Source organism: Giraffa tippelskirchi, chromosome 7 (assembly GCF_054371585.1).
Source record: "Giraffa tippelskirchi isolate mGirTip1 chromosome 7, T2T-mGirTip1v1.2.pri, whole genome shotgun sequence".
Classification (NCBI taxonomy): domain Eukaryota; kingdom Metazoa; phylum Chordata; class Mammalia; order Artiodactyla; family Giraffidae; genus Giraffa; species Giraffa tippelskirchi.
The window spans coordinates 87,276,933-87,289,721 of NC_137281.1; the positions used below are offsets into that span (position 1 = coordinate 87,276,933).

Consider the following 12,789-nt stretch of genomic DNA (forward strand, 5'->3'; position numbering starts at 1 on the left):
GCTCCTTGATTAATCCATAGAATGAATGTGCACTGAGGGTCTTCTACGTGCAAGGCATTGGCCTGGGTGTTCTGAGAGAGAGGTATTACAGCATGTGATCCAGCTATATCAAAATCCACAGCATATGTGCCTTGCCATTGCCCTAAAATATACACATTCTCTGTCACAGTTAATTAAGCAACATTTTTTTAATTGCTTGGAAATGAAATGATGCCTCTTGAGATGACAGAGACGTTCAGCATGTCCCAGCACTAGAGTTGGGAGTGCTGCCATATTCTTCTTGTTTTTCATAGATCCCAGAGGCACCAGTAGGCTGCAGGCTGTGCTATCCCCTTTCTCATTCAGGCTTTAAGCGACTTGCCCCCTGGTCAGGAGCCCCTGCCACCTAAGAAGTTGTTTCTCAGCCTGGAGGCGACTATGCAGGGAACAGACTGTGCCATCACCCCAGCTTTCCAGAATTCTGTCTCCATGGCACTTGGCTTTGGGGGAGGAGACTGGTAGGAAGTCTCCAGGTGCTCCAAACCTGTCCTCTTCTTCGCAGGTGCACCCCTCCTAATCCAGCCCCAGGATGGCACTGCCTCCCAGTCCCCTGGCCATGGAATATGTCAATGACTTTGACTTGATGAAGTTTGAGGTAAAGCGGGAACCCTCAGAGGGGCGATCTGGCCCCCCGACAGCCTCACTGGGCTCCACACCCTACAGCTCTGTGCCTCCTTCACCCACCTTCAGTGAGCCAGGCATGGTGGGGGCCACCGAGAGCACCCGGCCAGGCCTGGAGGAGCTGTACTGGCTGGCCACCCTGCAACAGCAGCTGGGGGCTGGGGAGGCGCTGGGGCTAAGTCCTGAGGAGGCTGTGGAGCTGCTGCAGGGTCAGAGCCCAGTCCCTGTTGAAGGGCCCCATGCCTACTACCCAGGGAGCCCAGAGGAGACAGGAGCCCAGCATACCCAGGTGAGTGGTCAGTGAGAGGGTCAGAGGAGGGAGCAGGGTGAGAGAGGAGGAAGAAAAGAAGGAGAGTCCCTGGAGAGGCTTACCAGTTTGGGAAAGGAACAAAGGACAGGAGAAGGGAAGTACCTTTAGAAGATATCAGATAAAGAAAACTATTGCTCTGTGCCCCCCCCACCCCCCAATAGAGAGAAATGAGTAGGCTCAACCAGGAGGAAGAGGGAGAAGACAGGGTTAGAAGAGGACCAACTGAGAGGGGCGAGTTGAGAGTTAAAGGGCATCAGGAATGATTGATTACGGGCAGGTATATAGATACTGCGTTTGTGGAAACCAGGAAAGGGTTGTGCGTGGAATGGAGTGGAGTTGAGACTGTAGGAACCGGAATGAAGCTGGCCTTTTTAAGACTTCGTGCTTCTCCAGCCCCCAACCTTCTCAGGAAGGATTGGGACTCATCCTATTAATCATAGGCAGATGGGGGCGTTGAGGGCATTAAGATATAATCCAAATCCTTTGAGGGTCACAGGGTTGAGGAGCGAGGTGTGTTGGAGGACAGGAGAGTGAGGTGTGTTGGAGGGGCAGGGTTTGTCTGCCGTGGGACACTCATAGGCCAGGAGCCCCGCTCAAGACCCCGCAAAGGCGCGGTGTGGGGTTCAGGCGCACGATTGGCTTGCGTGAAGGTGGGTGGGAGACGCGGGGACCACCCAAAGGGGTCCAGGACCCTTGGTGATGGTGGAGGGCAGTGGAGGGCGTGTTGGGACCTGGAATAGGATCTAGGCTGCAGGATAGATTCAGGGGAAGGCGCATGTTCAGGTAAAGGTGGGAGCCGGGGGCGGGGCCAGGTGGGCGGGGCCACCGGAGCGTGGAGCCAGGCGGGAGCCCGCGCTGACCGGCGCCCTGACGGTTCTCTCTGCAGCTGGCCGAGCGGTTTTCCGACGCGGCGCTGGTGTCGATGTCTGTGCGGGAGCTAAACCGACAGCTGCGGGGCTGCGGGCGCGACGAGGCGCTGCGGCTGAAGCAGAGGCGCCGCACGCTGAAGAACCGCGGGTACGCGCAGGCCTGTCGCTCCAAGCGACTGCAACAGCGGCGGGGGCTGGAGGCGGAGCGCGCCCGCTTGGCCACTCAGCTGGACGCGCTGCGGGCCGAAGTGGCCCGCCTGTCTAGGGAACGCGACCTCTACAAGGCTCGCTGTGAACTGCTGGCCCCAAGCGGCCTGGGGCCAGAGGCCACGCCCACCTCTTCCTCTGAGCCCCTGGCCACCGAGTGGTGGAGTCGGTGGGCGGGCGGTGCGCACCACTCCGGAGGCGGCTGTACCATTCACTAGATGGTTACTAAGCGCCTTCTCGTATCAGACACTCCTTTGGATGACCACACAAGTATCCCCAAACTTCCTGGACCCTCAAGGCATGCTCTGAGGTTAGATGCTGGTCATTTCCTGGGAGAGGGGTCCCCTTCCCTCACGCAGGAGGCAGGACGTGCACAGAAACCCTTCACCTTCTGCCCCACTCTATAGGACCAGGTCACTGAAATCTGTGGGGGTCAGTGCCAGGCATTGTGTAGGGGGCAGGCCGCAAGGAGATGTGAATGACACACAGTGAATGCGAGGCGAGGGAGTCCTGCTGCTCCCAGATCAGTTTAGATTTTAATTCAAGGCTTTCAACCTATAGTGCACTAAAGTGGTAATTAGCAATGAGGCTATGTTTTCATTCCAGGGCTTGTAACCTCCCCATTTTAGGACAACTGCATTTTCAAGATTTCAATTCCCATTATCAAGACAGACCAGAAACTTGATTCAAGAGGGTTTCATCCTAGCCAACCCCATGGCCTCCAAGGTCTAGAGCAGCAAAGGCCGGAGGAGCTCCAGGGGTGGTAGGTGTGGGCTGGGAGAGGACCCTGAGCAGAAGTCTGAAAACCTGGTTGCTAGTCTCAGCTCTGCCACAGGATACCTCTGGCACCTTGAGCAAATCACTGGCTCCCTGGGTTTTGACAAACTCATCTAATGCTCACTAGGATTGGATGACTTCTGACACCTTTTCAGTTCTGGCCTCTCTGTAGTGTGGAAGCCCCAGGGGTCTCCCTGAGAATCCCTCAACTCAGCTTCATTAAAGGGACTTCCTGCTCTGTTCCAGCTTCCTGACTGCAGCCTAGGCCCTGGATGAGACCATGCACTGGGTCTGGGATGCTCCCTCCATGTTGCCTTGGCCTCCAGACCTGCATAGGGTGCCCCTGCTCCCTTCTGCCTCTCTGAGGGCTGAGGTGAGACTTTCCCCAGCCTGACAAGGAGCTGAGAGAATGCAGCTTTTGTGAATTAAACTTGAAGTCTAGACACAATCGTATGCTATTGGCTAGATGTTCTTACAATTTAAGAAGTGTTTATTCTATATCCTTGCTCCAGGCCTATGTAAGTGTGTGTATGCATATGTGTGTGTATGAGAGAGAGAGAATGAGAGAGAGAGATACAAAGTGTGGTGTGGGGGAAGAGAGTGGATAGCCCCCACCTGGGCTGAGTGGAGAATCACAGTTCTAAGACCCAATGGAAATGGGGGTGGGGGGCGGGGATTGGGCCAGATGGAACCTCCCGCTCCCACCTCCACTGCATAGAAGCCCAAGAACAGTAGTGACCCAGCCAGGCCTGCCTCTGGCTATCCTGATGGCTCATAGTTGCCATGGTAACCCAGCCCTCGGGTTCAGCAGCCTACAGAGAGTGGGCAGGGCTCTGGGCAGAGCAGAGGCATTGGGCTGGGAGCAGTTACCTTAGCAGCCGCAGTGGTAGGTCCTCTAAGGGACATATAATAAATGGAGAGAAGCAGTTGGGTGTGGGGGAAGAAGCTCCCATATGTCTCTCTTCCTTTCTGCCCCCACTACTCGCCCCCTCCCCAGCTGTCTCTTCCCATCCCTGTTATTGTTCCCTCCTCCCGTCCTCTAGTTCTAGCCCAGCTCATCCCTCCTCCACTCAGGAGCCTGCAATGAGAGTCCTCTCCTCTATCTCCATCAGAATTTTCTTTCTCTTCTCATTTCCCACCACTGACCACTGGTCACCCTCTTGGGCTCTGTCTCCTCTATGAGTGGCTCATGGCACCTTGAGCCCCTCCTACTCCATCCGCTTTCACTGGCATCCTTGAAGGGAGATGCTGGGGCAGGGAGGTCCTTCTAGGAGCCCAGCTCTTCTTCCATCACTCGGGCTATCCCCCAGGTCCTCATGTGTTCTATGCAGCTGCGATCTAGACCCACCACCATTCTTGCCTGCCTTCTTTAACTGGCTGAGGCCCTGCATGACACACATAAGGGCAGAGACGCCCATCCATAGGCGTCTACTCCCATACACATAACTGGGCCATGTTTACACACACTTGGGTCACAAGTGGGTCACATGGGTACACCGCAAATGGAAGTTGCACATTTATGATTAAGTGTGGGCCCTTTATTCATATGGACCCAGACTCAAGTTCTAGGCCTATTAGTTCTTTGACCATAGGTAAGCTTCAGTCAAGCCTCATTTGCTTTGTCGGGAAAATGGGGAAGATAATAGTAACTACCTAGTGAGTGAATACATTTAAAGCACTAAACACAAAGCTTCACATGTGCTAAACGGCAATGTTTGTTGTCCATATTATAAAGAGTACACAGGGAATTCCCTGGCGGTTCAGTGGTCAGGACTCAGGGCTTTCACTGTGGGGTCTGGGTTCAATCTCTGGAACTAAGATCCCACAAACCTCGAGGCACAACAACAACAAAAAATGTACACAGCTGGACTTCTGAACCACTAAAGGCCTATGCAGTTCATGAACACACACACACACATTCATGCACCAGGAAAATCAGGCTGCACAGACCTTAGATACCCCCTCTGTATTCATAATTCACTAGCAGACCTGCTGCCCTCCTTCAGTCCCCTACTCCCGCCTTCTCAGCCCGCCCCACAGCTGTGTGGGGGCTGGAGTTCAGCCCCTGGGGGGCTCAGCTAAGATTCTCTGGAGACAGCTTAAGAGGGCATCAACTTGCCCCCTTGACAGCCCCTTATTACCCTTCCATATCTGGTAATTAACCACCAGGGAGCCTGGGCTCCCCCCTCCTCCACACACACACCTACAACCCACCCCAAGGTTGGGAGGTGAGGGTAGGGACTCCTCAGATCTCATTGACACATATTTGGGGTGAAACTGCAGATACCAGACTGCCTGGGGATCTCTGGCTCAGAATTCAAAAGGTGCTGGTCCCGATTTCTTAATGGTGTGTGTGGGGTGCTATGGATGACCCAATGGGCATCTGAGACACGATGCATAGAGGCTGAGGTGCTAGGAGTGCTTCCCTTTATTAATGGCCAGAAAGTCGAGATCACTGAAGAAAGTCACTGAGGGGACATGAGGCTGAGGGGTCTGGGACCTGGAGAGATGGGGTGGGGCTCACCACTCACTTCAGGGACCCAGAGGGCACAGCTGGTCCAAAAGGGAGAAGCATGGTCTCTTGAGTCACAAGGGTCAGAACAGGCACCTGGGGGAGAGTGGGATAGTCATAAGCACCCTCTTCTACACACACACCCAGCCCAGATGAACTCCACCAAGCCCCACCCTCTAGCGTCCCAGGACTCACTGAGAGACTGAGGGAGTGTCCATCAGGTTGTCGGCAGTCATGGGCTAGGGCTGGGGGTCGTGGCTGGCGTGCAGGGCCTGGGAGCCCCGGGGCTGATGCCCTGGCTGGCGTAGTACTCCACCACCTGCCGGGGCACCTCGGCCAGGACACACTTTGCTAGCGCAGAGGGTGAGGCCTGGGTCGGGGTTGGGGTGAGGAAGTGGTTAGGGGAGGTAGAGAGAAGAAAGGCGGGGCTCAGGCGAGGGGCGGAGCTTCGGGTGGCCAGATGGATTCCCGTGTCTTTCGTGGGACATCAATCAGGTGGGAGAAATGGGTCAGATCTGGAGGGCAGGAGGAGCTGAGGAGCCCTTCAGCTGGGAGGGGGCTCCGGGCACTCACATCCTTGAAGTCCCGGAAGGGCACGAACTGGACGATGTCGCGAGCCGCGGGCACCCCTCGAGGGCAGCGCAAGGTACCATCGTCGCCGTCCAGCAGCCTCATGTCAGAGAAATCGGCATTGCCCACGCCCACAATGATGATGGACATGGGCAGGCGGGAGGCGCGCACGATGGCGGTGCGGGTCTCAGCCATGTCGCTCACCACACCGTCCGTGAGCACCAGCAGGACCGAGTACTTCTGAGGACAGAGTGGGGAAAGGGTCAGCTCTGCGGCCTTGGCGCGCCCCGCACCCCACCCCCCCACCCTCCGGCTCCACCCCCAGGACACCTAACTGTGGCTTGGCCAGTGCTCTGCTCCCGCTGAGCTGGCCCCGCCACGCGGTTGATGATGGGGGCCACGTTGGTGGGGCCATAGAGCTGAATCTGGGGCAGGCAACGGCGGTAGGAGGCGATGACCCCTGAGATCTCTGTGGGCAAAGAGGTGAGAGGTCAGAGATTAGCAGGGAGCTCTTCCAGACTCCCTAAAGTAAAGAGGCATTTCCTTATCTCAGGACTGCCCTGCCGCCATGTTCCTCACTAAGCAGGAGAGTTGGATGGTTCAGGTGCTGGTAGAGTTGGGTGGGCAGATACCCAGTCAGGGGCTGAAAGTCTTACCAAATGCAGACAGACACTGGAAGCCTGAAGGGGCAGGGAGCTGGGCCCATGGGAATGGAGTCTGTGCTCCTGCATGGGGTGCACAGGAGTGGGCAGCAAGCTACATGAAGGGAGGCAGGGCTGGTGGGAATCTCCTCTCTTACCTTCACATTCAGGATTTTCCGGGTCAAAGTTGATAGCAAAGTCATGGGACACCTACGAGGGGAAGGTGAGGCCAGCCAGCAGATGTTTTTCCTTCCTGTCTGAGTCTCCCAGCATCTCCTCCCCTACCCTTGCCCAGCCTACCTCAAAGTTGGGTGGGATTCGAGCTCCAAAGCCAAACGCTGGGAACCGCTTGTCACTGGGGAGAAGAAAAGGCTATGGGGGCCCATCGGGCAAGGGGTCCCTGCCCATCCCCCACCCCATCTCCTGCTACCTGTCATAGTCCTGGCAGATGCCTCCCACTGCGCGCAGGGCCTGCAGATAGTGGTTGGACTGGCGGGGGCTCAGGCAGTGCAGAGACTGGCTGCTCCTGGGGTCCCCATTGGAGGCCGTGAAGTCGATTGCCACCTGGTGGAGATGGGGAGAGGATATGCTGCATTGGTGAGAGCCACCAGGGAGGCTAGGCCAGAGCTGGGGTCTGTAGGGAGAACTAAGGTGAGTCTGAGCAAGCCCCCAGGTAGCCTCATCTTGGAGTCTGGTGAGGGGAGCAAGCTGACCACGCTAAGGCTCATTAGAGCTCCAAGTAAGGGCAGTGTGGATTCTGGGCTCCTCTGTTCACTAGGGCCTGGCCCCTCCCCCTTGGCTACATCCCCACCCCCAGACCTTTACCGTGAAGCTGATCTGGCAGCCCCCCATGATGTAATCCAGGAAGGTGTGCACCTTCTCCACCTGGTGGAAAGAGGGGAGATAAGGTGGAACGCTGGTCCCTTGAGGAGGGAGGTGGGTGGAGCTTCTGCAGGGGAAATGCAGGGGCCAGAGTGTTTGAGGGTGAAGTTAGTGGTGGATAGGATGAGGGTTCTCAGTTCTCAGGAGCAGGGAAATGATCTTTGGAATGAGGGCAAGGTTGAATGTGAGGTTGCCATGGGGATTGTGGGGGTTGAGAAAGGGCTTGAGATGGGCACTGGGACTTACTGTGCACTGGGCCAGCACTACGGTCCCTGAGCTCTTGTAATTCTTCTTCTTGTCCCGGTACTTGGGGTTGATACAGTCCCACTGCATCTAGACCCCACATACCCCACAAGCCCAGGGTCTCATCACGTGACCTTTCCTCCCCCTGGCAGTGGAGCCTCCCAGAGCAGGACTCTCATGGCTCAGTCCTTAGGCTGAGCCCTGAGTTTCCCACCCTCTCCACCTCCTATTGCGTGTGAGAGGCTCTTCAGCATCTCCCTCAGGATTTTCCCAAGGATCTTGGTGGGATTCTTGGGGAAGGGGGGTCTTTGCAGTACCTCCTGCCCAGGGTTTGCTGTTCCTTCCTGCATCTCCTGGAAGGTGCTGGTGAACTCGCCAATGAAGTCATGCTTCCCACTGGAGTCATAGTCATATACCAGGAACTGAAAAGGCAAGGGGAAACAGGGGCAGGGGGTCAGGATCAGAGAGGCTTTGCAGTGGTTCAGTGAGGGCAGGAGGAGGGACTCAGGGAAGTATGGCTCTAACAGTCACTAGGCCGAAACAGATGTCCTCAACCTGTCCAGAGAAGCCACTTGCTGAACTTCATCCTTTGGCTTGGTCTGGTTGGGACTTGGCCTCTGATAGAAGGAACATTGATATGGGAACATTGAGCTGTGACTGGTTCTTTATCCCACAGTGGGAAAGGGGGAGATGGAGGGGCCTGCACCCTCAGGTGGACGGTCTCGGGCAGAGGCTGGATGCTCTACCAGGCTGCCCTTACTCGTGGGGCCTCACCTTGAGGGGTCGATGGACATCACAGCTGCACAGGGAGTGCAGGGACAGACGGAACGGCTCCCAGCTGGGGTTCAGATTGTTCTTCACCACCTTGGAGAGGCACAGAAAGCTGGTCACCCCCGATCTAGGTTCACCTATTCTGCCCTTCCTCCTGCCTTCCCCACAGCCTCATGTACCCACCTCCGTCCTCCAGACCAGCTGGTCGCTCTGGTCCCCGTTGGTCTTATAGATCTCCATGAAAGGGTCAGACTTGCTGAACAGGTCCTGGAGACACAGGGGAAAGGGCCCCTGAGCCTAGTGAGGTCTGAAGGGGAGGTGGCTAACCCCGAGGGCTAGGCTTCCTAACAGTGGAGATGGGGGCCTAAACTCTGGGGTTTCAACCTTGTTGTCCAGCTTGTGGGCTCTGAAGGTGAGCTGCACATAGTCGTTGGTGCCAGAGACCTCTTCGGCCACAATCTGCAAGGGGGACACAAGTGGCAGGATTCCCCCATGCCACCCCCACAAAGCCCTTTCCCTTAGGTGGGGGCCAGCCCTGGGGGCAGGATGTCACCATGGTTGTCCCTGCAGGGGTGTTCCATGCCCTGCCCAAGGGTGGGTACTCGTGACCTTGCCTACCGTAATCGTGGACTTGCCCGCGTTCTTCCCATTTTTCAGTAGCAGAGGTTTAGTGACCTTGGTTTGTGACACGATCTGGGGATGGAGGTGGAGGGAGACCCAGCTGTGACACACCCACCTGCTTTGGCCAGGGTACAAGGGACAGGGTAATAAGCGCCCTTTGATCGCTCACAGGGGCTGCACTTGGGCTACAATTGGACTTAATTTCCATAGCAACCTTAAGAGATCGGCACTGTGACCCCCTCGTTGTTTAGATGAGGAAACTAAGACTCAGAGAGGTTAGATATCTAGCCCAAGGCTGCACAGCAGGTGAACGGCGGAGATGGGATCCAACCCCCCAACTGCACTAACTCCACAGCTTAGTCTGTCTTCTTTTGGCTTCCGGAGGCAGAACCGTGGGGGTGGGGGTGGGAATGCAGACCTGCCCCAGGGTGCACTCGGTGGAGCCGAGGAAGGTGTCGTTGCGGGGACTGGTGGATCCATCCTCGGCGTCAAACACGTGGAACTGCAGGGGCTGCTTCTCCTCGAAGAAGTACTCCAGAGCCAGCACCCGGGAGAAGACAGGGCTGGAGCAGGAACGCAGCACCTCTGTGCGCTCCACCTGCGGCAGGAGGGGAGCCCACCTCTGGGAACCAGGGCTGCTTTGCTCTGTCCTGGACCGTCCCCGGTCTTGCCAGCTTGCCTCAGGTTCCCATGCCCCAGAGACTGGCTCCTCCCTCCCTGGGCTGAACCCCGAGCTTAGGGTGCTGCCTGCCCCTAAGACCATCAGCCCTCTGGGGCTCTCATATTTGGAAGCAGCACCACTGCCTTTGGGGGCCGTCTCAGGACCCCATAGGACTCTGTGAGCTTTGGTCCCTGTGAAATGCTTTGTGTGTGTAACGATGGCACCCGCATCTCTAGGGTTACCCACACAGACTGGAAGAGGCCCCTGAGAGTCCTGACCATCCCCCGGGGCTGCCCCCACCCAGCCTCCTCCCTCTCAGTCCCGGAGGTCCGTGAAGGAGAGGCCAGCCACTCTCACCTCCACCCACTGCTCATCGGAGTGGAGCTTGAGCAGCACACAGGGGTGGGGCTTGGTGAGTGTGTCTCGGTCGAGGAGGCCGTGGCAGGACACCCGCAGCTCCACTCTCGAGGCCCCCAGCGTCATCGCTGGGGGCTCGGGCACCCAGGCCATCTCTGGGTCGGACATGTCTCTGTGGGGACAGAGCAGACACTGGCCACTGGAAGGGGACACCTGCCAGAGGAGGGGTCTGTCTCTGTAAGTCTAGGCCCCCCTCTTACTCTGCTTCCAGAGGCCCTGGCATCTCATGGATCTTCTTCCCCCTGACCTCACTCGGCTTCCCCTGAGCTCTGAGCCTCTCACTTCTGCACAGCCCAGTGAGTGCTTGTCACCCTTGCTGGCCTTGTATGCATGGATGGGGCTGGAGAGGGCTTGGGGGTTCCTGGCAGCCTTGGTTCCTAGGCAATCGATTGATCCACATTTTCTGCTACATCAGCACCTTCTGCTATTTCCCGACTGATGCTTGAGCCAGCGCTGCACTCAGTCTTGGCTTGAGGAAGCTGAACTGGGGCAAGGGGGTGGGGAGGGGAGCGGAGGGGCCCGTTCAAGTCTGAAGAGGATGGTCAGGAATGGAGGCTGCAGTGGGCAGGAGGAGACAGGTTGGAAGGTGCCCTGCAGGGCTGTCCCCATCCACCTCCCCCGACTCACCTTCTGGTTGGCTGATGCAAAGGGAGGGGTGGTGGGCTTGCAGAGTGAGAAGCAGAGCTCGGCCCCTGCTGAAATCTTCTCTAGGTTCCTGGCAGTGGCTCCCACTATGACAACACTGGCTTTCCTCCCCACCTCCCTTGTTCTCACACTTCTTGGCAGCACTGGCGCTGTCTCTTAGCGACAGGATTTTTGGGGAGCCTCGGCCCCCTCCGTGCTGCCCGTGGGATGCTCGCACGCCACCCTCCCCCAACAGTGGTACCAAGCTTCAGGCAGCAGCATGCAGGGGTACGCTGGCCCGAGTTCATGGCCGGTCCATCCATCTCTCTGTGTCTGTCCACTTCTCAGGGTGAGGCTGTCTGATCTCATGTCGTGCTTCCCCGGCGAGTGTACGTTGGTGCGTCTGAATGCCCCCACCCCGTGTCTATTCCCTAGTCGGGTGTCTGTCTTCAAGAGGTTGTGACAGTTCCTGTACCTCCCTCAGAACTGGGACCCTTCCCTGGCTGGGTACCCCTCCCCACAGTGTGTGCCTTTCTGGATACGTGAGGGAGGGTCTGGATTGGGGGGGTGGGCTCTGCCTTCTAGCCACAAGTCTCCCAGTTCTCACAGATCCCCTGAGTCGGGCAGCAGCATGTGATGGTGAGGGTATTGGGCAGGACTGGAGACCTCTCTGGAGGCTGGGAGCGATGTTGTTATGGAGACTGGGCCGGGCTTGGGCTGGGCTGGGGCTGGGTGAGGGATGAAGGGTGGGCTCACCTGGGCTCTAGTCGGGGGCTCCTCTCTCCGGCTCTCTGGCCCTGGCCCTGACTCCCTTGCTGCTCCAGCCGCTGGCGCCGGCTCCGGCTCCGGCTCTGCTGCTATTTATGGGGCCTGGATGGGGAGGGGTGGGGGGGGCCGCAGCACCAGCTCCCCCCACCACCTTGCACAGACCAGTTGGGAGGGAGAAGGGGGGCAGGGCCACTGCTTGGGAGGGAGCCACGGAGCCAGGGGAGGAGGGCGGGCTGAGGGTGGCTCAGAGGCAGGACCCCCGCAGACACAGTGACATACATCTTCCCCTCCTGCCACACCCACACCCAGCATCACAGAGAGGCACACATTGCGGTGGTGCATGCACACACACACATTCACGCTGGGAAGCGATGGAGACATACGCACCCACGACTCACAGGCTCACACACAATCTTGACACGATCAGGTGCCAGCACATAAACTCACCATGACACCATGACAGTTTCAGCCTTGGGAATGCAAGCAGGGAGACACACCCGGTCTCACGTCGCTCTCCATATCACATTTTTTAAGGACATTCGCAGTCACGTACAGAAGAACACAGGGCTATACTTGTCACACACACACATACTCTCATTCATGCCCACCAACCTGAATACAACAGAATGGAGATCTTCACGTGTCCCTTAAAGACCATTACATATCATGCTGAGCCTCATAGCTTTTAGAATTCAAAGTTCCACTTTTTAACAGGGAGACAAGGAAACAGACACAATTGCTTAATAGCACACAGTGTCACATTCCGGTCACGAAGCCCCCTGAAGACAGGGGCTTCTCAGTGTGGAGATGTGCTGGACTGATTCCGGAGGCATCTTCTTGGTGCCCGTAACTCAACCCCAACCCCGAGATTCAGCCCATATGGCCACATCCTGTGGGAGGGGCCGTGCCACGCACAGATCTTGAGCAAACAAGACATTAGTCATTCCCTAGTGAGGCCAGGGGAAAGGAGCAATTGCCTGGGAAGCTGCGTGCCGCATGTGAAGACATTTGGGAACATGGTGGTCTGGATGAGTATGACAGAAGGGTCACCAGGGCACTTCACTTTCCATCCCCAAAGCTGCTCGTGTATTAAAGTAGCAACAATTTTTTGAGCATCTCCTGGGTGCCAGGCACTGTGCCAGGGGTTGGGGCTACACTGGAGACTAAGACATTGCTCCTGCCCCTCGGGGAGGTGTGTGCATATAGAACAAAAATCCCACAGAGGTGATCAGAACAAATGCATTGAGACGTGACAG

The 12,789-nt window shown here is 57.1% G+C and overlaps 2 protein-coding genes across 5 annotated transcripts; one reads left to right on the forward strand and one right to left on the reverse strand.

Moving 5' to 3' along the window:
* The first annotated feature begins 568 nt into the window (after positions 1-568).
* NRL (neural retina leucine zipper) lies at positions 569-2,264 on the forward strand. Its single transcript, XM_081510767.1, has 2 exons — positions 569-949; positions 1,857-2,264. Exons 1-2 carry the CDS (start codon positions 569-571, stop codon positions 2,262-2,264), a joined length of 789 nt encoding a protein of 262 aa, XP_081366893.1.
* A 2,964-nt stretch (positions 2,265-5,228) lies between these two features.
* On the reverse strand, positions 5,229-12,386 carry CPNE6 (copine 6). Of its 4 annotated transcripts, XM_081507637.1 has the most exons (19): positions 12,146-12,381; positions 11,522-11,635; positions 10,342-10,696; positions 10,082-10,253; positions 9,482-9,661; positions 9,061-9,135; positions 8,827-8,901; positions 8,626-8,709; positions 8,446-8,535; positions 7,989-8,093; positions 7,675-7,761; positions 7,372-7,431; positions 6,977-7,110; positions 6,847-6,901; positions 6,705-6,756; positions 6,241-6,374; positions 5,909-6,145; positions 5,531-5,705; positions 5,229-5,431 (listed from the first exon to the last, which is right to left on the reverse strand). In XM_081507637.1, exons 3-18 carry the CDS (start codon positions 10,362-10,364, stop codon positions 5,568-5,570), a joined length of 1,701 nt encoding a protein of 566 aa, XP_081363763.1. In that variant the 5' UTR covers positions 10,365-10,696; positions 11,522-11,635; positions 12,146-12,381; the 3' UTR covers positions 5,229-5,431; positions 5,531-5,567. The 4 variants fall into 4 exon arrangements, with proteins under 4 accessions (XP_081363763.1, XP_081363764.1, XP_081363765.1 ...); XM_081507638.1 differs by lacking the exon at positions 10,342-10,696 and having other exon boundaries at positions 11,522-11,619; positions 12,146-12,386; XM_081507639.1 differs by lacking the exon at positions 10,342-10,696 and having other exon boundaries at positions 11,522-11,622.
* Positions 12,387-12,789: the final 403 nt, after the last annotated feature.